At 37.7% G+C, this 25,904-nt stretch overlaps 1 protein-coding gene across 1 annotated transcript; it reads right to left on the bottom strand.

Annotated features, from left to right (window-relative positions):
* Positions 1 to 7,963: 7,963 nt before the first annotated feature.
* LOC128790751 (cytochrome P450 27C1) lies at positions 7,964 to 25,427 on the bottom strand. Its single transcript, XM_053947807.1, has 9 exons — positions 25,004 to 25,427; positions 20,239 to 20,429; positions 18,345 to 18,544; positions 16,386 to 16,595; positions 14,973 to 15,136; positions 12,253 to 12,419; positions 11,426 to 11,504; positions 10,540 to 10,743; positions 7,964 to 8,120 (listed from the first exon to the last, which is right to left on the bottom strand). Exons 1-9 carry the CDS (start codon positions 25,325 to 25,327, stop codon positions 8,004 to 8,006), a joined length of 1,656 nt encoding a protein of 551 aa, XP_053803782.1. The 5' UTR covers positions 25,328 to 25,427; the 3' UTR covers positions 7,964 to 8,003.
* Between the last annotated feature and the right edge of the window lie 477 nt (positions 25,428 to 25,904).

Below are 25,904 nucleotides of genomic sequence, written 5' to 3'. Positions count from 1 at the left end.
ACCAAGATTTACACAATAAGCATTCAGAAAAGCAAGCAACCCTACATTCCCTCGACAGAGCAACAAATAGGTACAATCCACTTGCAGATCTACCAACACTACACCAACTCATAGCCTCAAAAGGGTATGGTAATCCTAGAAACCACACAGTTCTTTCCTGCTGAAATTACACATTTCCATTCTATTCAGAAAGCTTTTATTTATGGGGAAGAACAAGAAGGTTTGATCTTGCCATTAATGAAATATTTCCTGGAGATGTTTAATTAATTATCCTATCCTATCCTATCCTATCCTATCCTATCCTATCCTATAATCACAACAAACAAGTCTTCATCTTCTTATATAAATATCAGAATATATAAATGGAAATACATACAATTTGTGCTTCATACTGTATAGGATGGAAAAGTGCCCCAGACAGGTTTTGATAAAGCTAATCAAATCAGTTATTTTTATAAAAAAAGTATTTTACAGATTCCTGTTTGTTTATATGTAATATTAGAGGCAGTTCTTTTGATACTAGTCCCACATTATCTTGCAATTAGAGGTTGCTGTTCAACCCACAGGAATGTCCAGCTGATCACAAAGACTTTATTGACTCACTGCTGTCTTTGATGTATTTCTCTTGGCCCCTTGGTTACAATCAGTAGTCACTAAAAACACCAATCACAAAAACCAACCAAAGAATGTATCTTCTAGCTAGCAGTTCTTAACCTTTTATGAGTTGCCATCCCCTTTAAAAATACTTCAAAAAACACTAAAGCATGACAAGACTTCTTTGTTTTAGTCCTTCTTTACAGATCCTGGAGAAATAAATAATGGATTCTCATTGCTCCCTGGTTCTGACACTGAACATCCCTCTTACCAGTCAAATTGTTCAACATCCAAACTTTAGATGTCAAGTGCATGATGATAACCAATAAAGAGAATGCTTCCATTTGTTGCCTAAAGACATCTAAAAATAATAAGCTCTTCTCTCTTTTTTTCTTATCACTGTGCAGTTACATAATAGTCATAGAAGTAAAGCAAAGGCCTAGGAAGATTTTCTCCTCTGAGAAGTAGCCAATTCAGTGGAAAAGCCTGAGGACCCTGGCCTAACCCAGCATCAGGGAAATGTAAGGTTATTCGCCATCCACTATATGTTTTTCTGTAATTCAATTAATTTTAATTTTATATGAATTTTACAATTGATATTTCATCTCTTGTCTTGGCAGAAACTCATTAGTAGCCCACTATTTTCTGTTCCAGTAGAAAAAGGAAAATGTGCTATTTGTAATTATTTCCTAGCCAAATAATAGCATAAATTTCATTTGGTCTTGCCTATAGTATTGTGTGGTGGAATGCCAACATCAAAAATAATAATAAAAGTATTTAATACCAAATTATACATCAACACAATTGCAGTAATTACAAGCAGTACTCCTGCATTTCAATGAGAGCCAGAATCATGACAGATTAAAACATTAAACAAACCTGCATTTGCCAATGAAGCTTTGTCACTCAAGATGACCCAGTCCCAGAAGATGCAGAAAGAGGAATTCAACACAATGAAACTGTTCAATGTGGGCCTAAAATTTACAGCCTTGAAAACATACAAACATTATAGACATCTGCTCTGATGGAGCAGCATGGCTGTATTAGATCTTGCCTGCCTCAATTTAATCTGACATAACCAGTGGATGGATAAGTGTAGCCATTCCTTGCAGAGGTGATGATTAATCTCTGCATCACAGGATGAGTTAGAAAGCTTTGCCAGCTGAGATTTATGTCTCAGAAATCTGCAAAGTTGGGATGTTTTGTAACGATTTAAAAAATACAGTGTAGGATAGAGGTGAGACAAATGGCTGCCCACACTTTCTGCAGCTGATATCTGTTATATTGCAAAACTAAGCTGGCTAGTATTCATAGTGAATGACTATTTCTTGGATGAATTTGGTGCCTTCATTCTTTGTGAAAAGAAATGCATGTTATTTCATACAACTTCATCTGAAAATAACAGGTGTTTGATAAAGTTATCACTATTATTATGCATTTATTATTTATGAATTTGTGACCATAACAGAAGCATCTATAAATGTGATAGTGAAATACTGATTACCTTGTCAGTGGTATCTTCTTAGATGAAGAATTTTTGCCAAGTCCCTCCTGATATGTGTAACTGATTCCCTGCATACCTTTCTGATTCTCTAATCCACTAGACTTAATGCTTCTTTTCTGCATCTGGGATGAGACTGTCGCTGCATTATTTAGTCTTCAAGCAAATTCAAGTGTTCACCCCTGTCTGCATAAAGGAGAAAAAGAGCTTCACGAGTTGAGCTGCTGAAAATAAGAAATGCTTGTCTAAATGTTTCTTATCCCATACTTAACTGTGGTGGCAAACATCATCTTGCAGTCATTTATCCCTTGACACTTCTTTCCAAAATCCCTGACTCCAGCCTTCCTTTTGTCTGAGTAAAGTGGGCTGCTTCAGTGAGTTTACACTTCAATGTAATTGTTTCCCAACTAGATAAACATTTGACATCAAACACTGTTTCAAACATTGGCAAGATGGGTACAACACCCTCTAAATGGTGTCAGATGATCTCCTGTTTACTGCAATGTTTACTGCAATAGTGGCTGAAACACACAAATATCCCCCTCAATTATTTCCTGTCTCCTTTACTCTTATCTCACCTAGACTGTGATCTCTTCAGAGTAAGAACTGGCTTTATTTTGAATTTTGCATGATAACAGGTAGAGTGCCAAAGCTCGATGATTAACAAACTGTTAAAGACAAATCTCAGAAGGAGCCATACAGGACTGCAAAGGCTGGATTTTCTCTAACAAAACTTTTCCTATACATAGGAAACTTTGGACATATTCTACTTTTTTCCACATGCAAATTCCCATTTTGAGCAAGGATATGCAAAAGATGAATAGAAATTGAGAATGTTTTCATGTACAAGGGCTAAGACACTTTGTCAAACAAGTGTAACCAAACTCCTCTATCTTTAAGAAGCCATAATAAGTGCATTGCTCTTAGCTATATATTTTTTCTTCCATAGATACATAATCCCAGACTTTCACTAAGGAATACTATAAAGGCAGCACCACCTAGTGGTACCAAAACCACAGTGTAGTATTTTCAGTGGTTTCCTGAAAATCCTTTTGGAAACACAGGGGAAACTCAGCTGAAATTATTTTTTAAATACCCACATGACATTTACATGTTTTGTTTTTTTTTGTTTTTTTTTTTTCCCAGCAAGAATATGAATAAATATTTGCAAGCTCTTAGCATATATATATATTCACATATATACACTTGTTTTCTGTTGTAAGTACCCTTTGAAAAGGAAAAAGGGAAGTGAACACATGCATTAATCACAGTGGATAAAATATTTTTCTTTTTATTTTACATATATATATACACATATATATATATATATATAAAATACTTTTAAACGATCAGGTACCAAAATAATTATTGCTCACACCTTTCCATCCAACTTTATTGTTTACTACTGCATGTGTAAGGTTTAGATGAAAACCTACACAGGAATAAGAAATACCTGGCAATTGTGGACCGCTTCCCAAATATTTTCCAGCACACATTCCAGGGAACTGTAGTTTATCTTTCTTCAATACTAGAGTCCATGACAGAGGTGCTCACTTCCAAAAATCAGAAGGGTCCAATGTGTAAGACCAGTTGTCCTCCCCAGAGATGGTACTGGCACAAGAATGTACATCTGTGCTCAGTAGTTGTACAGTGCTGGGACTACCACTTGGCAGCACTTTAGATCATCCTACAATCAGCTTTTCACTTGCCCCTGTAAATCCTCTATTGACACTTCTGTGACACTTCAGGAGGTGAGAAACCCTCAGATGCATCTGCATCCATGGGAGTCTGCCAGCAGAAACTACCATTGTTCTGAACACTGAGAATCAGTGGTTTGTTACAGCCATTCCGAGCCTTTCTCTAGGCAAGCACTGGTGAAGTTTGGCATTACCAAAGATATAAATCTCTACTAATTCTACGAAATTATATGATAGCATGTTTTAAAGTTATAAACATTATGTGACAACATAGCATAGGAAGGAAAAACCTCAGTGATCAAAACCAGTAGTGGCCTTTTTTTTATATACAGTAGAAATAGTACACATCAGGCACCCAAACTACTCCTGCCCCATCCCTTTTCTGTCAGCCTGCCCCATCCTCCATGCAGTCCACAGCTCACCTCTCCACTTCCTGAAGTGGCACCCCGTGTGGTGTTTGGTACAGCCACAAAGCCTCCACTCAGTGTGGCTTTCCCACTCCTCCCTTCCCAGTCCCGAGTACCAGCACAGCTCTTCTGTTCCTAGTTCCAAAGACACCCCCAGTGCCTACTGCTCTCCTGTTCACAGCTGCCAGGCATCCTACTCTCCATCTTCACAGCCACCTCGCAGCTGGGGTATTTAAGAAGCTCCTAAGTTTCATTCACCACTGGCATACAATGTTGCTGGCGTTGTGACTATTTCACCACTGACCTCATAGATTCCTTCCTTGCCTACAAGAGAGCAGGGAAAAACAGAAAATGAACTGACTGAATAGAGTAATTCTAGTTAAACACTTTTTGGAATTCTTTTTACCATGCTTTGTCATTTCATGTTTGGGGATATTTTTTTTCCAGTGTTCCCCATGTCTCACAATGACTTTATTCTAAATTCTAATTCTCCTCATAGTTTGAAATCTTCCACACCAGTTTATTTATTCATTGTTCCTGGTGGTACTTATTTTGAACAGGCATTGTCCTTAACCTTAAGGAGTAAAGAGCTTAACCTGAAAGTATTTGAAGAGAAGATTTATGTCCTCTTACAATATTCACTTTTCTAGACTAATTACATGAACTTTTTGAGGATAAATTTAGTCTCTTGCAGACATCCATGTTTCCACTACCTGTTATCTAATCCAACTGGAAAGAGCAAAATCAACTCAGCATTTTTGTGTCCAAGAAAACAAGTTCTCCTAAGCCCATGGTTACATAGCTTCCAGATGTGCCAGTGCTTGATCTGCCAGCAAACCACAGGGAGGCAGAGCAAAAACCATTGTAGCATAACCCTTTCTCCACTCGCAGAAACTATTAACCTCATAATCTTAGTGTATCCTCATCTGTCCAAATCAAACTCCACCTCTCTTGAACACTTAAGCACACTGTATTATAACACTTGACAAGATGTGTGATAGAAGCTGGGGAAGAACAGGTCAGATTACATCTCATATATTGTAGGCTGTATTTCTCATTATTCCCACATACTTTGTAGTCACCTGTGATTATCTAGGCCTTCCTCCACATATTACATTTTCAAGTGGTGAGCTCCTCAAATAAATTATTTTTATTTCCTACATACATATATTTTGCTTTTAAATTCCAGCCCATTTCTATTACATTCTGGGTTGGTTTTGTTGTTGTTTTGGTTTGATTTTCACACTTTTTTCATTATATCTTTAATACCCTTCTGTGTATTAAGCGATTAATCAAAACATTAACATTAGAGTCAATCCTTGGGTATTTCTTGGATAACTTTGCCAGTATCTTTCCTCCACAATGACAGTACTCTTAACATAATGTTATCTCCCCTTTTGCCAAGTCATTACACACCTAAAATCCTTGTAAGAATCCCCCTCTTTTCTAGCTGAACTATTAATTTTCCATGGAATAGTGAATATTTCAGTTCAATGCAACAAGTTAAAGACTTTAAGCTGCTAAAGAAAAATGCAAATATAAATAGCAATTAAAATAAGAACAAAGACTTGTAAATTCTATATAAATATTTTATTATGTATAAAAGACAACTTACATGGATAGGTGCTCTATTAGAACAAATACTGGCTGTTTTCATTAAAAGATTCAAATGCTATAAAAAGCATTTTAGAATGTCTTTTCCATCTTCTGCACTGACATTTTACTTAGGGACTCATACCAAGCAGCAAATGTACTGCAACATAGCAGTGTCTGGTGTTTCTAATGATGCTATGACAGAGGAAAAGGAAGGCACCATATGGCATCCAAATTTCGATTTGAGGCAGGAGTTCTTTGTCTCCAAGTCAACAAAACCAGGCAGAGTTATGGAGTCAAATACTCAGTCCATAGACTTTTAAACAGATTTTGCAAAACATCTCCTTTGGGATGTCAGCTGGCTCTGGCAAATACAAATTTCTTCATTGAAAATAACAATGGGAAAGGAAAAAAAACCAAAACAAAACAAAACAAAACCAGAAAGATGGAATAATTGGAAGCCCTGGAAAAATCAGAAGGCAGGCGTGTTCAAGGAAAATACTCCAAACAGAATACCTGGTTTTCTTACAGTACACATATATGGTCAACACAAGAATAACATTTTAAAGTCCTTATGTAAGCATTTAATCCTCTCATAAATCATATCAGTTTTGTTTAGTATTATTATTTCATATAGGAGATCTGTACAAAGGAGATTTTGGTTCTCTTTTGTCTAAACCTTGAAAAGTCACCACAAAAAGGAATCAAAATACTATAACAGTTTGACTGTGGTAGCTAGGTAGCAATGTGAAATTTCATGTACACCATTAAAACTACAGCGTTATTTAATTTCTAACCTGTCTTTGTCTTCCAAAGGCTAGACAATCAAAGAAAAATTTTGTCATTTTAAAAAACAAGTTGCAAAAGTTTCACTAAGTTTATTTAGCTGAAATATTTATGATTGTCAGTAAGTAAACTACCTGCCAAAAAACAGTCAGAGCCTACCATGTAAACAGTTAACTATATATAATTACATATGTGTCATATTAGGATATCCAGGTTTGAACATTGTTCAAGGCATAACGTGGACACACGTTTTCTCTCAAAAATGGGAATGTAAGGTTAGTGCAGTGATACTAAAGTTATCCAAAGTATCGTGCAAGGGAGAGTTTTCTGTTGGCTGTCAGGAAAAGTAATAATAATAAAAAAAAACAAACAACCAGCCAAAACACCCCCAAAAGACCAAACCCAAACTTTCAGGTGTCCACTCTTTCTGTTAGGCACTAGATAGTAAAAGAACTTCTCTGAATACTTCAGTAGTCACATTTCCATCCTACAGAACTTTGTATTTGCCTATGGGTTCAGCAAGATAAAATGGGAAGTTTCCAGTCCTTACTGTTGAAGAACAATAAAACTTACTGTTTCCAGTTCTTACTGTTTAAGAACAGAATAAAGTTAAAAGTAGTATTTTAATTAAATGATAAAAATGTAGCAACTACTTTCTTTTAATATTTACATTTGGGTTTGGCATATTAGCTAGAACAATGAAAGTGGCTTGTGCTTTGGTGATGAGAACAATGCTTGGCTTCAAACTCTGCAATATGATATTTAAACTTTCATTTTTAAGACTTTTTTTTATTTTAACTATATAGAAACATTTTATGGGGATTATGTTTAGATAAATTCCTGCATTTCAAGTCTAAACAGCGTGACTTAAGTTGTATTTTTTCTATCCTTACTTTTCATATTACTGGTATTTTTTTTAATACATACAGAGTAAATGTTTTTACATATTAAAAGAAAAGATCTCATAATTTCATTGTTACATGGAAACTTTTAAAAAACACTGGAGGACAAGAAACAGGAAAATACAAACTTATACATGCAGCTAATTTCCACATATTTCATAATAATCCCCTTGCTCTCAAATACACTCACCACGTAGCAGCGTAACAAAAGCACTGAATGATACTGACATGTCTGAATTTACTTTTGGTTGGCTTTTTTCAATGCATGGGTTGTTATTACAAGGAATTCTCACAGATAAAAGGAGATTCCCAGTGCAAGAAGGAATCTTTTTGGTATATATTTTCATATTTGTAATTAACTGTTATGGGAGAGGTAATTGCTCTTATGTACTGCAAGAACTAAGGCAGAACATAATACTTCATGATATTGTCAAATACCTGCAAACCAGAGAACAAGCATGTTCCACAAAATCCAAACCTGTTTCCATGAAAATTGTATAAGTACTTCCAAAATGTTTGAGTTTCACTTCCTGTCAGAAAACCTCACATTGATGGAGTTTCCAGGAGTCAAAAGTCCATGAGTTTTGGCATGAACTGGTTCAGTTTTGGGAGAAATTTTGATTTCAAAATTCTGAAGTAGCTGTGAACATAAACAGGACAAGTATTTGAAAAACTGCAAAATTACCAGTGAAGAGTAGCCTTTAAACAAGAAGACATAACAGACTGTCACGAGCAAAATTTGTGTTGCCAGTTTGGCAGAGTTTAAGTGCTATGATTCCCATCCAGGGAAAAAAAAAACAAAAAAGGTGTTAGAAGGTAAAGATTATAGTTCAAAATCTTCCTCCTCTGATGGAGGGAGGACTGAGCAAGTCCTTTCTGAAGAAATTTCACAGAACCAGGTTAAACAGTCTGAACTATCAAAGAAACTAAGGCCTCTTCCAAACTTTGTGAGGTTCCCCTCTATGTGTTTTTGATTTCACTTCCTTTAATATCAATCAATATGTGAAATTATTAAGAAAGCTATAGGAATCCCAATCCCATCAGACTCATTTTTCTGAATGAAGAATAACTCAGCTATTTACTTTTACACTTTCAAGAGGGAAATACTGTAACATCCTCAACTTTTCCTAATAATAACTCTCAAACACTTTTTTCTATAAATTAAGTAATTTTCTCTTATCCTTTCTCTGGTATGACTGATAACCAATGCATTATTTTCCTATACATAACTACATTTTTCAGTGTCAGATGTCTGACGAAGCTTTTATTTAATTTTTCTCTTTGTAAAATCCCTCTTGTTATTATCTTTGTCTTCCAAATTTCCTTGAATTTGGCTATATTGTCCTTAAAATGCAGTACATGGGGACAGCTGTTTATCGTTGCTTAGTGAGGATTCATCAGTGTTTAGCAAAACTGAGTAATTCAGCTCCTCTTTCTGACATACAAAATGCTTGCTAATGCTGCTATTATTATCTAGAATTACACTGTGTTTTCAGAATTGACTGATTTTTTACTATATCATTCCAGTCTGTTCCTATGGTATTAATATTACCCAGACAGTTGTTCATAAATTTGTATTTATGCATTTATTTCTTCTCAAGGGCACTAACTTGCAACTGTCATTAGTGAATAATTTTGTGTTGCTTCTGGAACATTTCTCCTTTTTTTCAAAATTCTATATTCACATCCCCTGATTTTAAATTAATTCATATCAGCTTGGTATCCCATGCAAACTGTAAAAGTATTCTCTAATCCATCCCTTACATTGTTAATGAAAATAACAGCCTAAATCAAATGCAGGACAGACTTTTACAGAATTGTAATTAAATGCTTTCCCAGTTCAACAGCAATTATTCAATAGCTACTGCCTCCAGCTATTTCCTTTTTCCAACCAGCTGTGAGTGCATTTTATGAGCACTTCCATCTGGAACAAATTTTATTAATTTGAGAGAAAAACATACAGGACATGTGAAAATACTTCTGAAGTCAGACTACATGACTTACTTTATACCCCTACATGAGGTAAGTGATCAAGTCAAAGAAAGAAATCAGACTGGTCTGAAACAATTTCTCTTTGATGAGCTCGATGTGTTTCTAATTTTAACTCACTTAAATATCATCTCTGTGTTTGTAAATAGGTTGTGTGCTGTTTTGCTCTCGTTTCTTTCCAGAAAACAAAGCAGGTTCTCCATTGCTTCCTTGAGCCTTCTATTAAAAAAGATTGTGTTTGTTTTACCAAGCCCCCTGGGAGCTCCCTCACTCTCAGCTCCAAAAGACAGCACTAATTGTTCAGAGATTGCTCTCGAAGTTTACTGAAGGAAATTGAAAGATAAATTCAATCAAGCTTACCTTTGAATATATAAAACTATAAAATATTTTTATAGTTAAGTAACTATAAATAGTTACCAAATCTTAACTATTTGATTGCACAATCTGTACTCATTATTTGAGCTATAGGCTGTCTTGTAAATTACAAAAAGTGTAGCAGCTGTTGGGAACATTTTCTTTATGATATGAATCAATCAAAACAATATATCTCAATATATACTATTAATATAACTATAAATTATGTATATCTAAAATGATAATGAGTTAGAAGAAAGAACAAGAAGAGACAGAAAAGGCCAGAACATAGAAAAATTCTACTGTTTGTCATCACACTGTGTTCAGTACAAGGATATAAAGTCTATTTTCCATATTTGTAAATTCCGAATTCTTCTAACTAAAACAGAAACTGAGCAGGTAACCGTTCTAATATACATCAAGAAAGATTTCTGATTTGCTTACAAAAGCCTCCTGTACCAAATCTATGTATTTCCTTACCAAACTTACCTTTAGTTTTACATCATGTGTACCATACCATCTGCAATGTAGTTTAGGTACTATGCTACATTTCAAGCATGATTATTTTCAATTTTTTAAGTCTTTGCAGCTTGAGTACATTAGACAACACTCCAAAACAAAGGTTTTGAGCACTGTGGGATACCCAGAAATGGCATACATTAAAAAAAATAATATCAGTTTACTTTCTTCTCGTAATGCTGTCACATAGTTCTAACCTGAATCAGTGCAAGATGGATTTCCAGCTCTGCAATTCTTTTTCCTATACAACTTCTAATGCCATAACCAAATGGGATGGAGCCAAAGTTGTCTACTCTGTCCAAATTATCTTTCCTCAGCCAGCGTTCAGGTCGGAACTCATTTGCCACTGAGAAATTTTCTTCACTGTATGAAGTAGCATAATGACAAAGTGCCAGCTGGGTCTGAGGAAATAAATGATATTTATATTTAGCTAGCTCCAATGCACATAACAAAATTTAAAAACATTTGCAATCACTGTAATTTCTGCAATAAGAGGTGATAAAAATTAAGCAACTCTGAGTAATTCTAAAGACAAAAGGATACCTCAAAAATCAAATTCCTTTCTCAATTGGTCAAAGGAAATAATCTTCAAATTGTTTCCAATGTTGCTGCATATATTAGAGAAGATGCAGTGGGGAAGAAGATGGGAACAAGTCACAAGTATTGGGAATTGTTTCATGAAGTTGCTATGAGAAAAAGGGAGAAACTTTCCACAAAGGGAATTAACAGACATAGAATTAGAAAAATGCAAGAATAATGAAATTCATGCTTTTTAAATTGAATTGTACCATTACACAGATATGTTATTAAGAGACTCCACCATCAAGAATATTAAGAAGAAGTAATGATGATAAATTTCATTTGCAGGTGAGGACCCAAATAAAAAAATATCAAAACAACAGCAACAAGTCAATCATAAAATCTATTTGTGGCATATAAATGGGTATTACTGAAATACTTTCCTCTTAATGTTCTAGCGTGGTGAAATCTTTTAAAATCAAGAAGTGTATATATGTTGGAGCAGATCATATTTCATCTGCAAAAATTCAACTGTTCTCTGCAGAGGACTGCAACAGAACCTACCCCTTTAGGTATCAAGTATCCTCCAATGATCAAGTCTTTTTGGGTCACTCTTCCATTTCCTGGCAATACTGGATATAACCTAGTGAGAAATATTTATCTGAAGTTCAACAGTAGTAACTAATACCATTTAAAAAATGTTTAGATTCCAATTTGCATTCACAAATATGCAGGATGAATGCCATATTCATTGACACTAAAACTGTTTTTCAGGAGTTCAAAGAGCTTCAAAGACCTTGAATCATCTGTGAGAATATGACCATCATCTGAGAAAAGCTATTTATTTGTAACTGAAGGTTGAGCTATTTGGTCTATGCATTTATTTGCTTTATACATGTACAAGCATGAAGGTAGGTGGTCAAGCTGGAGACATTTCAGCACTACTGCTGAAGCTGAAAAACCTTTATTGATGCTTTCTCTAAAATCCGCTTACTCCCCTCACCTCATGATGAACATTTAGTATAAACACATTAAAAAAAAGATATGTCACATGCCTTTAAATCAAAAAGCTTAAAATTATTGAAGTGGGACTGCAAAGTACCAGTGTGGGGGAGGAGGTTGTTACATTTTGTCATACAGACTAAATGGAAAAATCAAGCTTTCAATTCCTTACCTTAACAGACATGTCCTACTTATGTGATACCACTTCTACCAAACTGAGAAACATTAAACATTATATAATCTATCTTATTCATTGCTTGAGCATCCTTGGACACAATACTGCTGAAATAAATAAAAGTACAAGTAGCAAATTGCAGTAGCAACAATAAACTACAAATGCTAAAATGGACTCAAAATGGAATTAAATCTTTTAGTTGCCTGCTACTTACCTCAAGGTTTCTTTCAGGACAGCTCTAATCAAAGGCAATTTTGGGACATCATGAGCCACTGGAACTTGATCTTTACTCAGTTTATTGACTATTTCCTCATAAACACGTTGCTGCACCTCTGGGTGCCTTGCCAACAAGTATATGGCCCAGGACAAAGTGAAAGAAGTCTAAGGAAAAACCACAATCATCAAGCCCAACAAGATTCCATTAATAATAATTTCCAGCCAGGAAAAACAATCAGCTTTCAACTATGTGTTTTATATGTTTCAAGTTATGAAACAGGCTGGCAATGATTCACATCTGGATTCAATGGGAGGTTGCCAGGCGTTGCCATCCCCTCCTTCATCCCTTTTCATCTAGAAGTCCACCACATATCAAAACAATCCCTGCTGATATTTTCCCAGTGAAATATAAAAAGCAAGAAACAAACCAAATGCAAACCCAACTATGTAAGCAATATTGAAACATAAACTCTCTAAACAGCAATGGATTAAGTTAGCTCTTAGTTTTCAATATGCATTTCACCTTTCCTTCCAACAAAAACACTTCACAGGAAACAAGGTAAGAAAATTTTTTTCAGAACATTTCCAACCCCTTTTAAGCATATGGTAGTCCCGTCATAGTATCCACAACAGAATTGATATCATCACTGCTAAGATTATACTTTATCCTTTTGGTAAGCAATGCTACACCACTATGATTTAAAAATATTTTGTGTGAAGAAGAAACAGAACACAAGGCAGGACACAGTTCAACTTTGAGCAGAAGAGGGTTTAAAGAAACCCATCATCTAATCTTTTCTCACCACAGCTGGAAAAAAATCAGCTTGTGGAAATGTCTTATTTTGGTCTTAAGTTTAAGATCAATTTAGAATGCAAATTCATCATGATGGTGACCTTTTATGTCTTGTCTTCAAACTGGGGTATAAAGCTTGAAGTACCATTCTCATAAGCTTTTCTTGATTTTCTTGCAATATTGAATGGCTGTGCCTTCTGAAATGCAACCCAGTTCTATTCCACTCAGAGGAGCTGGCAATTGTGCCAGCTGTGTACAGAAGTTCTCTGATATAAACAGTTCCTTCCCAGGTTCCCGGTTCCTTCATAATTTCTTAAAAATTAGGACTGTTCCAGCAATAGACAAAATGCTTTGTAGCCAACAATTGCCTCACAATTCTGTTGAAAGCTTTTATAATCCTCTAAATCTCTTCCAGTTTCTATGATAAAGTGAGATCTGAATTGACAGCAGTAGGAAAAAAAAAAGATTCCTTCAATTTTTGTTTTGTACTTGAAAATGAGGAAGTCAGAAGTATAGTCCTCTCAGAAAAAGACTGTTGCCAGCTGAGAAAGCTGAGTCAAATGGAAAGGGAAATTCTTGTTGGCATGAACATTGTCCTCTTATTTTAATAAGTGTCACACACTAAAAATGGAAAATTAATGGTCTGAAAGATTAGAAAATGAATGGGATTAATAAGTGTGTTTTACTTAAGAACCAACATCAAAAAGCTCTGCAACCTCATAAGCCCTTGGGACATTTAACCAATGGAGTAATATTCAGCACATAAAGAAGTTTTACATATGCTTCTTATTTTGGAATACAAAAGTGATTGCTGTTGGGGTTTTTTTTTGTTTTCTTTAGAAACCTTACAAACTTTCTTAAGCCAAAAAAAATCTGAATTCAATTATCCAGAGAATTTTTCTTTTCTTTAAGACCATTTTACTTTTTTACTTATTTTAAACTTTTCACTGTAAGACTGTTTAAGTCCTACCTAGCACTTCTTTATCAAATTAGTATAATTTATTTTAAAAATTTGTTCAGTAACAATCATTTATAGTAGCAATGTTCATTGATATTCTAAATAACTCTGTATACATTGCACATACAATAACCCATCTTTCTTTTTCCTTATTCTTCCAGTGGTCATGCTGCAGTCAGTACTGAGCTACACTGATTTCACATGCTAGGAATGAGAGGGGAAGATACACACACAACATTAATGTTTCTTCAAATGTATGGCAAATCAGAAGAATAAAGAATGAGAGACACTTGAAACACTTGAATATGTTCCTAGGTGTAAACATATTGGATACACCAGCCCTATTAATCCTGAGCCTTTAGCACAGCTCTCTGCCTCAGCCTGACCCTATGTTGCCAGCACAAGCAGGGGTAGAGTGAACTTATGCCTTATTCCCATCATTGCTGGCCTAACATCCCCCCTCAATGGATTCCAGCAGAAAGCAGGTATCTGATCCATAATGTGTGTCCCAGTTGATTCAATTAGCCATACATGAAAATCCTTTACCAAACTCTACACATGAGTTTAATGGTCAATTTTTTTCACACTAACTTTCAGCTAACCTTTCTATTGTGGTCTACCTAAAATACACAAACACCAACCTGATAAGCAAACTAGTAAAAGAAAATGTATGAAATACAAGCTGAATGTAAAGACAATTGCTATTTTATCTGTTTAATAAACTGTGGAACAGACTCCCAAGTGAAGTCCAAGGGTTCCTGTAAACCACAGCTAGATCAGAACACTGATTTCATACCAATGGAGAGATTACACAGTCCAGGAAGTATTTTATATCACTTTAAAGGCCTCGTGGCTTAAATGTGTTAAAATTACATCCTTATGAGCAACATAATCCCCCTGAAGAGAGCTGCCAGTGATACTGGTGTACAAGAACAACTATGCACAAGAAAAATGGTAACAAGCTTACTGTGTCCACTCCTGCCAGAAGCATTTCAGTCATGTTGGCATAGATCTCTTCCAAGGTAAGTTCCTTACTCACTAGGAGGTGTGTAAGTAGCCCACCATTCACTACTTCTCCTTGGTCCAGCTGAGACTGAATAGCCTTCAATTTGTTGTCAACATGGATTTGACCTTTGGGATTCAAAAAAATTGTTAAGCCTCCATTTTTATTTTTCTGCTGGTTCCATTCAGTAACCACATTTCTCACTTGCACTACACTGCACATCCAGGGAAAAAATTTCTGTTTTCTTAAGGAAAAGTCCTAGAGTGATGGTGGAGGTCGTTGGATACTCATGGCACGGAAAGATTGAGCTGACAGGAACCTTGGTAGCTCACAGCATGAGATTGCTGAGCAAAAAGACTTCAGTTCCCTTCCTTGAGGGAAGCTCAAGGCCAAGTTTTTATGCCCACCTGGCTTGTCTCCTGGTGACTCTGCAAGAAGTGCAGCTGCAACTCAGCACAGAGAGGCTGCTACAAGATGCTAGCAGCAACCAGAAGGTCAAAGCCACAGAACTTAATTACTTTGAAGAGAAAGATGAGGACCATCAAGTAATAACAAAAATACAAAAACTTCAGGGAATGACATGCTGAGCAATTTCACCCACAGCTCCATGTACGTTCTAGTGACTGCAAACAGCATCTTTGGTCAAGCAAAGGATTTAATAAGAGAAAAACTCCTCCAAAAGTTAATGGCTCACAGAATGAGCTTACAAGAATGAAAATGCATGCAGCTTTCTAATATTTGAAAGAGAAAAAGGGTTCAAGTTTTTTTTAACACTCAAGAACATTAAAAAAATAAAATTGCAAAGACAGCTCCTTCTTCCTATTACATGAAAGCTGATTCATAAAGTAGCCTGGAATGTTTCATTTACCAAAAAAACCCATATCGTAGTACATCAGTGTACTTCAATGTCAACTTATACACTTGTGTATATATATATAAATAAACTTTACAAAGTTTTTAATTAATTGCCAGAGTCTAGTTTATTAACTTTCTAGTCAGTTTTAGTGGTGATTATGTCAGGGTGCTTAATTAAAATTTTGCTAAGTCAACAAAACTACCCTCATTAAAATTGAAGTGGCTTAAGATAAAACTTTGGCAAAGCACTTGGACCTGGAATGACAAGTGGATGCTGAAACAGATGAAGATAAATAAAGAAAGAGCAGTATAAAATAGGGGAGTTTTGAAATGTACTGGTAAAGTTTGTTTTCAGTAGAATATTTTTTAAAACCATTCCCCTGGCCAGTCTGCATTTAATATGAAACTTACTTCTGCCACAATGTCTTCTTATAATTTTAGAAGATAAATGCAGCTTGTCCCGTTCAAACACACACAGAACCTGCAGAAATACAGCTGAACTTTTCTACTACTAAATCTTACTAAATTTGAAGAGTCCATCCCAGGATCTGCAGAACTCTCTCCAGGGTTTTGGAATAAGTGGTCGAAGCCATTTGGGAATAGCACCTGCATACATAGTGGTCTTAAACATGCTAAACATCAATTCCAGAGCCTCAATGTATTCAACAGTCTGCTGTGGGATGTTGTTTTCCAGGCAGCCCAGCCGGCATTCGTACAGAATAGTCGCCACCCCTGCACATGAAAAAATGAAAGAATTGTCTATACAAATGCATGAATTCATATTAATAATTTAAGGAATTAACTAACATAAAATGGAACTGCTTTACAGGAAATTTATTAATATTATTACTATTACTACTTCAGTTGAGGAACAGATAAAACAGAAATTCAAATACAGTAAAATAGCACAGCTAAACATTGCAGCAAGAGAGTAGTTGCTATGTCAATAATGCTTAGCAAGAAAAGACAGCCAGGAATTCCACCAGAAGTAGAGCAGCCTCCAGCCTGTTTGCTGTGTTTTGCACTGCACTGTTAACCCTGGGCCTGCCCTGTTGGCCTCTGAACACATAGGGACACACGAGTCCAAAGACATTTCTGATAACTGGTGACAACGGAGGAGTTTCTACCACTGGCTCTGTCTGTCATCACCTGGTAACAAATGAATACTGAGTCTGCATAAATGGATAAAAAGCTTGCACTCCAGGCAGTGCTTTTACTGCACACACCATTCTCCACCTGGCCCTAAAAACCAGCAAGTGTGGCACTGTTGAAAGTGACAATGTTGACTGTCTCTTGTTCTGACTTGCTGTAATTTTCATAGATCTTTTTCTGCAGTTCTGCAGGCACCCCCACTAGACATTATCTTTATTGACAAAAATAATTTTAAAATGTGGTTATTTTCAACTCACTCTTCCTTTCCTAATTTTCCTCCCTGGGAAGATATTTTTCTGCATCTTTTCTTTCTTTTGTGCCTCTTTCAGAAACTGCTAGCTCTTATACATCCTCTCACTGCTTACATGGTCCCTTCAAAGAAATCTTATGTATTGGTTCTCTAAATAGTTACAGTGTAAGTTAAATAAACAGCAAGTCATATAGAAAAAAGTGTGTGCCAGGCACAAGTTATAAATGAAAAACAAACAGAATGCGGAGAACTTAAACTAACCCATCAGTTACAGTCAATCTGTAAGCTCACAGTTTTAAATTCCATAAATTGGTAGTTAAATGCCATTTTTAGACACTATTAATCTGAAACAGACCAAGCAGGCAGCCAGCAATTTGACACAAAGTGAGCAATCTGGATATTCTTCAAATCCCAAATTACTCAGCTGCCTGTCAGCAAAGAGTACCAATGTTTTTAAAAGGCATTACATATAACAAGATGGGGTTGTATGCAGTCAGTTAGAGAAATATAAGAAATATGTATCACCACTAGTTTTCTGTAAGAATACAGGAAATGCCATACAGGCTCAGGCCAGGGTTTCATTCAGCATTCCCTCATTAATGGTAGCCAGTGGTAGATGATCTTATGGTAATCATAACAATCCTATACTGGGCATCTGTAGGCAGGGAAAAGCAGTATTTTTTTCCCACATTAAGCTGTGAACTGAATTTAGATACATCACATGGGGATACGATTGGAATTTGGCTGGTATATTGTGAAATGAACATGTCTTAGAAGTCCCTTGTTAGAAGGTCAGCATCCTTATTCTTGAGGAATTAATAGTGAAATACAGAGTACCGAGTACAAAGTATCAAGCCCTTGAGTGAACATTTTACCTGTACCCCATCATTTCCATGGGAACTGCTCCTTAATACAAGGACTCTACAAAGGAATTCTACTGATACACACTGCACTAACTAGAAGACACATGAATGCAGAATATCAAACTTCCTTTTTCAGATTAATCACATCGGGGCACAGTCATTTGACAACCACACTGCTTTAAATCCATTTTATTTACAGATCCAGCCTGGGCTTACCTTCCATTGAATACTTGAAGAAAAGGTTGTTAACATTGGTCACTGTTTCCCCATCCTCCTCTTGACTTCTGAGGGTGTGGATTCTTTTAATTAAGTCTGTGATAACTTCATTGACTCCTTCAGAGTAAACAGCCACATCTTTGGGTTTCAAAATTTTTTGCCTCAGAACACTTCTCATTTTTAGCCACTGCTCCCCCTCCCTAGAAGAAATTGTTAATAATGTCAATACATGGTTTTCCTTAACAATCATCAGCTGGGTAAGAGCTCTGCAACCAAATGTAATTTTTCATGTCAAATGGTAAAATGAAAATTATGATAATGTATATTTTGTATTATGCTCCTACAATTTTATTCTGTATTTATTGCATGTCCTCATTAAATTTCAGTGTTGCAACATGTATCTTAAGGTGAAAGTCAACCTCTGGGTTGAGCGACAGAACTTGCCCACTCAGTGATCTGAATTTGATGAGTGTCCCTATGTGAGTCTGTTAGTAGTAGCTAATGCAAGAAATTAGTAAAATATTCTATTAATATTACTTTAAATAAACATTTGAATGGGTAGTCTGCAAAACTGCTTTTCCAGAGAACCAGTACTTAATTACCAAATAAAGGTCTCACATTCACATCTGACAAACCAACAACTTGAGCTGGTACCATAAATTCCATTACTGATACATCACTTTCAGCTATCCCAGTTCTAAACCTACAAAGCAATAAAAGAGCAGAGCTACCTATAGAGAAACAACTTAAAGCTACACATTCTGCTTTAGCTGACCTATGCATGGAAACCTCAATGCTGAAGACTAAAAATCTGAATTGTCATATCTACACGCTCTGTATGAGCAGAGTATATGGGAACAGTGCTTCCAGGGATACCTTTCAATTTCTTATGCACATGGGCAATTATAAATATGTGTCTATTTTATAAATAAATAAATTTAAAAAACATTAACTAATTAAACAAGATGTGTTTATTTAAATAAATTAAATAAACACATTTTATATTTTATGTGTTACTTTTTTTACCTGGAGCAATGCATTGCAAGGCACAGAAACTTATCATCCAGCAGAAGAATTTGATCCCTTTAACAGACATTTCCTGAGTCTCCTGATTTAAGATCTCTTTTCACTAAATATCAAGGACCTGTTAGTTTGAGTCTCAACTGCAGCTTAAGATTTAAGTCTGCAGTGCAATACATAAAGCCTTTTGCTACCATGAAAAAACAGACTGTCCATGACTCAGGAAATTAATTTCCCTCTAAATAAACATCCTATGTCAGTGGGGACTGTGAGTAGTTCCCAGTGGCAATTAACCACACCCACATGTGCTGCCAGGTTATGCAAGCTGTACAGACAGATAGCTCCTCTGGAATCAGCCAGATTCAAAAATATCTGTGTGGGGATGCACTACAGTGTGAATTGACCATTCTTTACATTAGTCCACTGAGGGGGCACTTCAGTGAACAATAAAGCTAAAACCAATCTGAGCCAACAATTCCACACAGCACACTTTCTGCTAGATAGAACAGTCTAGAACTGATGCAATAAACCCATATTCGTGCAGTGCAGTGCCAAAGCTAATAAGCTCTATTCTGTAAAACTGCTTGCAGGTGAGTCAGCTCAGACAGCTCCAGCTGATACACACTCCCAAAGAATGTCTTCATGCAAAGTAGCTCACTGCACATTCAACTACACATCATTACCATCCGTTTGAAACTTCACAGCAGAACAAATTCACAGCATTCACCACAAATACCTACTCCCTTCTCCCCACTAGACACACAAATTTCCCCACACAGAAAAGCCTGATTTCCCAGATGACCTGCACAGTCCTTCAGAAAATCACTAAACTTACGCAAGAAAAGCAGGAAAGTGAAGGACTGACAACACTTACGCAGAAATGAGCCCCGTGGCTCTCCCCCGTAAATCTCTGTACTCCTGCCAGGATTCCATGTTGGCTCTTTGTGGTGCTCTGCCTTCTGCTCGGAGCACTTGAGCAACCATGTCTCGATCTGCAATGGACACAACAAACTGGGGACCAAAGTGAGACTTGAAGATCTTTCCATATTCCTGAGTGTGTTTTTGCTACAGCATCACCAACAAAGAGAAACAGAAGTCAAGTATTACTAAGGAAAATTATCACAAAAGGAAACTGACAATTTGTCATACACAAACTCTCACATCAAGAATTTGATCCCCAGCCTTCCAGTCAAGGAACAGTTTGAAATGTCGGGAGAAGCATCTAAGCATTACTGTGAAATATTCACAAGGAAAACAGAGAGGTCACACAGTTCAGGACCCTGACTGAAAAGACCCAAAGCTCTAAGGCACAGAGTGTGAGTGAAACCAAACACTGAGAAGATGAAAGGACTTCAAAACACATCCCTTCAGATCAAACAGGTTAGAATGTCTGCAAAAATGAAAAACATGGAAGTATATAGGGTTAAATTACCAGTATAATACAAAGATATAATTTAATATATTTTGTGAATAACTGCTTATTCTACCATTTAATCGCTTATAAAGAAGTTATGTATAAGTTTCTCACACCTAACCAAGAATAATGACAGCACAACAGCCTAGTTAAAAACTACATTTTGGAACAGATTTGTCAGCAGTGAACTTGAGAGAGACATATACTAATTCTGCAAAAGAAAGGAAAAGGTGGGGTCTTATTCTTGCAGTGGGGTTTATTGAGTAGTTGATCCACAAATCATGTGATTCAGGCTGGAGGCAAATGAGAGAATTGGAAATTAATAAAGAGGATTGGAAAACATTAAACTGTGTATATATATAAAAACAAACAAACAAAAGCAACCCAAAAAGTTTTCCAGTAAGTTTGCACTATCACTGTCCCATGAAATCTTAGTGATTATTTCAAATAAATTTCACTCTGACATGGTCACGAAGTGAAACTCTCAACTCTTACAAATTCACTTGGAGTTGAAGTATGTCCTCATTTCAGAGGGGGAGGAAAACCCACCAAAACTGCAAAGCAGTTATTTAAAAAATATTATTAGGACTTTGAAAATCAATTTTAAACCCTTTATTCCTGGTTAAAGTATTAAGACAAATTAAACTGACCAAAGTTTAACTTTGACACATTACCTACATTCTAGCCCAAAGACATCTGCAGACAGAATTATGCTGATTATAAACTAAAGATGGTTGACATCAATTGCACTTATGAAAGTCTAGTATTGACCCAAAATTAACTTATGTGAAATATATTTTATTCAATCTTAGTTACAGAAATGAATTGTTTAATTGCCAGCAATAAGTTTAAGACATATGAATCACTCTTCAGAATATGATACCAAGTACACTTAAAAAAATGTAATTCTTTTTGTCTAGTTTCCAAATAAAACATGAGTTGTGCAATTGTGGTCTCTGCCAGTCACCTCTTAACTACTTTTGGAACACAATGGCCAACTTCAGTCGAAGTTCTAAAGGTCTCCCACAACAATATTCTTACCATTTTCAAAAATCAGCATCTGGATTCATATAAGACACATGTATTAGTCATCCTGATGAGGGAAATGCTACAGCAGGAACTCAGTTGTCATTTCTGCGTGGTCTGCTCCTAACCAACACCACAGACACAGCAATGTATGAACAAGCACTCCCAAAACCCAAAGTATCTCTTGCCTTAGAAATACTTCAGGGATACTGAACTTGGAGATAATAACTTTGAGAGTGTCTTGAAAGGAAAGCATGAGTTGGGAATGGAGCATGGCAAGGAAAAATCAGTGGAGTGAGAGGAATACAGGACACCAGTCACAGAAAAAGATGTTCAACAAATTTTGGTATTTATGGAGCAGTTTATTTTTTCAATGGTGACAAGGTTTACATGGGACAACGAACTTCAACAGAAAATAAATCAAGTGACAAGCTATCCAATCAAATAAATCAAATACTAGTTTTAAATCAGAAATGGACAGGGACAAGGTATTTGGACATCCCCTTCTTTCAATAGACTGAACACCATTCTATCAACTTCATGTATTAAAAAAAAGCCCAGGCTTTCTATTTCCATATTTTCTATCACAACATGGGTTTTTTATTTCCCTTGTTCCAAACCTTGAAAATGTTCCACTCTAGTGTCTCACATACCACTCTCACACCAGTCATTCTTTCACACATCATAAATTCTAACTGCCAGCATCCAAATCCTTCCTTCCTCACCTTTCTTTTCTTTATCCTTGCATAGCACTGATGAGACAAAAGAGATCCAACCCCATCAAATTAAAAATACTTTCCCTTTGTCATAATTACTGTAGGCATTACTACTTTGGCCAGGACTAACTGGAATCATGTTACTGAGAACAGAACCTCCTTTGTGAAAAAGCGCTCAGCTTCCCCACCCCTTCTGCATATAGCACACAAATATTTGTGCACCAAAGGACATCATTTAAGTAGCTGTGCTGGTTACCAAAGGGTTTGGGATTAATTCATTCCTAGTGTTCACTGTATTGTTAAATTTATCAGACTGTTAAATTTAATGCCTATTTGCATTTGACGTGTAGGCAAACAGGGCATCCTGTGATTCTTGAGACTCTAAGCAGAATAAAAACTAGTATTATATTGCAACTTCTCCTTACCCTTCCTCACACTTTTCTTTCCAGGAATAGTATTCACTAAAGAAGAAAATACCCATATCAGCTAGTGATAGCAAAAAGGATATACTATTTAGGATGTCTTACATTCTTTTAAATATTTTGTTTAATAATTTGTTTTGACAGTGAAAGAACTTGAAACCAATGGTAGCATCTTTTTTAGTGTTATCAAACTATGATGAGTACCTCTCAAATTCTGTACACCACCACCGAGTTAGAAGAAAAAAAGAAACAGAATGAAACAAAGAGCTTTAGTTGTCTTCAACTTTCATGTGCATGTCATAGTTAGCAAGCAAGCAAGTTGAGCAATTCATCATTAGCAATCTAGTTTGGCTGCCATGGAATACAGCATACATCATAACATTTCTTCTTAAAAATCTAAATGGCAAATATAAGAAAGCTGGACAAAACTATGCAACTTATGTGATTCTTTTTCTTTTTTTGTCTCCCGCCTCTTCTGCTGTTTTAAGGCCCTTTGTAAATCTTAACTTTCAAGTTTTGATTCTCATACCATTTAAAGTTCGGTTTTCTTTACTTTCCATTTTCTATTTTTATTTCCCTTTCTCTCTCTTCTTTTTCCCTGAAATTTCAGTAATTTTCAGGCAGCAAACCTCTGGGAAGAAATCTCTGTGAATTTCTTCCTAGAGATTTGGGAAGGGTCACTAAGAAAAGCAAAATAATAAATGCCCCATTTGAGGTATTCCCAACGAGATATATACTGTCGGTGGAAATCTTATGGATGCACAGCTGCAAAAGAGTAAAACACGCAGCTTTACTCCCTTATACACAAAGCACTTCCTTTAGAATCGCTTGGAATACACGGGGAAAGGGCCCCAGGAGATGCGTTGTGACTTTTTAGGAATGAAACCCACATGTTTGGCCAAGCAACCAAAAGAATTCATCTCTGGATAGCGACAGCCTTACGATAAGAGTGCTGCCCATGCCAGCATCCCCGAGGCGCTGCACAGAGATCCTCGTCCCCCCGCTCCCGCAGGGATAACGCGCCTCACCCACCCTCACCAGGTGCGCCCGACGGAGGGGCCCCGCCGCGGCCCGCGGGACTCCTCAGCAGCGGAGGTGCCCAGGCCAGAGAACGCTGCTCAAGCCCCACCCGGGCTCTGGTTCGCTTGACCGCCTCCCCCCGCTCCAGCACCGCCGCACGCCAGGTGACAGGAGCCGCTCTCGGCCCGCCCTCCCTCCTTCCCTCCCCTCACGCCGCCATCCGGCCCCGCTTCCCGCCACCCGCTCCCCTCCCCCGCGCCAATGTGGCGGCCGGGGAGGGGGCGGCAGGGCCGGCAGCGCCAGTCGCCACCACTCGCGGGCCAGTGCCTCGCCCCCCCGGTTCAAACCGCCCGCCTCCCGCCGAAGGGACGGGGGCGGCCGCCGGGGGCCGGCCAGCGCTGACGGCAGCGGGGCCAAGCGCATCTACCGCTCCCTCAGGGCACCGAGATAGGCAGAGTGTATTTATGTAAGGGGAGGCCGGGGCAGGAGAGACAAAATGGTCTCTGAGCAGCGCCGGGCCGCGTTGAGGGAAGGGCAGCGGCGGAGGCGCCTCGGCCGCAGCAGGGCTGGGGCGGCCCCGGGTGCGGGCACAGCCTCACCGCACGGGTGGGTGCTGCGGTCTAAGAGTCCGGGGAAGCCCACGTTTCTCAGCCCTGCCCGCCAAAAAATAAGTCTTGTGAAACAACTCCGTTTTTAAAAAAAAAAAAAAAAGTGGTTTTTTTTTTTCCTTCTTTCAGCTTGAGGCACCTCCCCAGCGGTTCAAAACAAAGATGCGCGGGGAGCGCTCGTGGGCGCCGGGGCACGGGGAACTGGGATCGTGGGATCCCCCGAGAAACAAAACTGCCGGAGCCTCCGGTGCTGCGGGAACTGGAGTGGGGGATCCCCTGAAACCCGGCTCTCCCCGGCGGGAAGGCGGCGCGGCGATGCCCAGCTGCGGTGCTGCTAGCCCGGCGATTCACCAGCGCTTTACCAGGGGAGGAAAGGAAAGGTTTAAGTAATCCTGGCGTGATTAAAGCATCAAGTTACCCGAGGGAGCTGTACCTGGATTTCATGAATGCGGCCGAAGCCGTCCTTCCAAAAGAACTCGTAGAGGTTGTAGAGGGTGTTGGGTCCGGGCATTTCGTGCAGGCTCTTCACCCTGCCCAGGCGGCGCGGGGGGGGCCCCAGCAGCTCCGCTCCGCGCCCCTCGCCTTTGTTCCCCGCCGCTGCCCGCGGGCTGCTCCGCACCTCCAGGGACTGGCTGCTGCACAGCCGGGGCTGCCCGGGAAACCTGCTGCTGGCGAAAAGCGCCTGGTAAAAGTAAGTCCTCTCACATTCAAGTGTCTGCTTGCATTTCATCGTCAAAACTCTGGTGAAGAAAGACATGTCTTTTAATTTCAGAAGGGTCCACTTTGCTCCTGCTGTTGCTTTTTATTTGGTTGCTCTTTCTTCAGTGCCTGCTTTAACTTGTACAAGCAGCACTTCTCGAAACTCTTACTGCATGAGCATCAGTTTACACAGACCATTATTTAACGCTCCCTCCCCTAGGGCTGGAAAAGGGGGGTGGGTCTGGGATGAGACTTGAATAGAACGAACCTATTATTTTGTATAATTCAAATCAGATAAATTTACCCATTATACATGCAGCCGAAGTCCAGTTTTTCCTCTCTTTCACCAATTAGTTTCGTGAAAAGCTCACCCCATCTTTCTCCAGTTTTTTAAAAAAACAGGATTACACCTATTTTTTGTGTGTGTGTGGCATTCATTCCCCTGTGTTAGAAAATAGTGTATTTTCTGCAAGAAATTCTCTCAGAATCGCTCATTATCCTGTAATGTATATGAAAAATATGTGTGCATCCATATATAAGTAGCACTGGTCTTACACGGTAACCTTACACAAAAAAATTCATGTAAATTACAATATTCAGAGATGTTATTTGTACTGCAGAATGATTTATCTTTT

Source organism: Vidua chalybeata, chromosome 7 (assembly GCF_026979565.1).
Source record: "Vidua chalybeata isolate OUT-0048 chromosome 7, bVidCha1 merged haplotype, whole genome shotgun sequence".
NCBI classification, from domain to species: Eukaryota; Metazoa; Chordata; class Aves; order Passeriformes; family Viduidae; genus Vidua; species Vidua chalybeata.
This window is presented reverse-complemented; position numbering and strand designations above follow the sequence as displayed.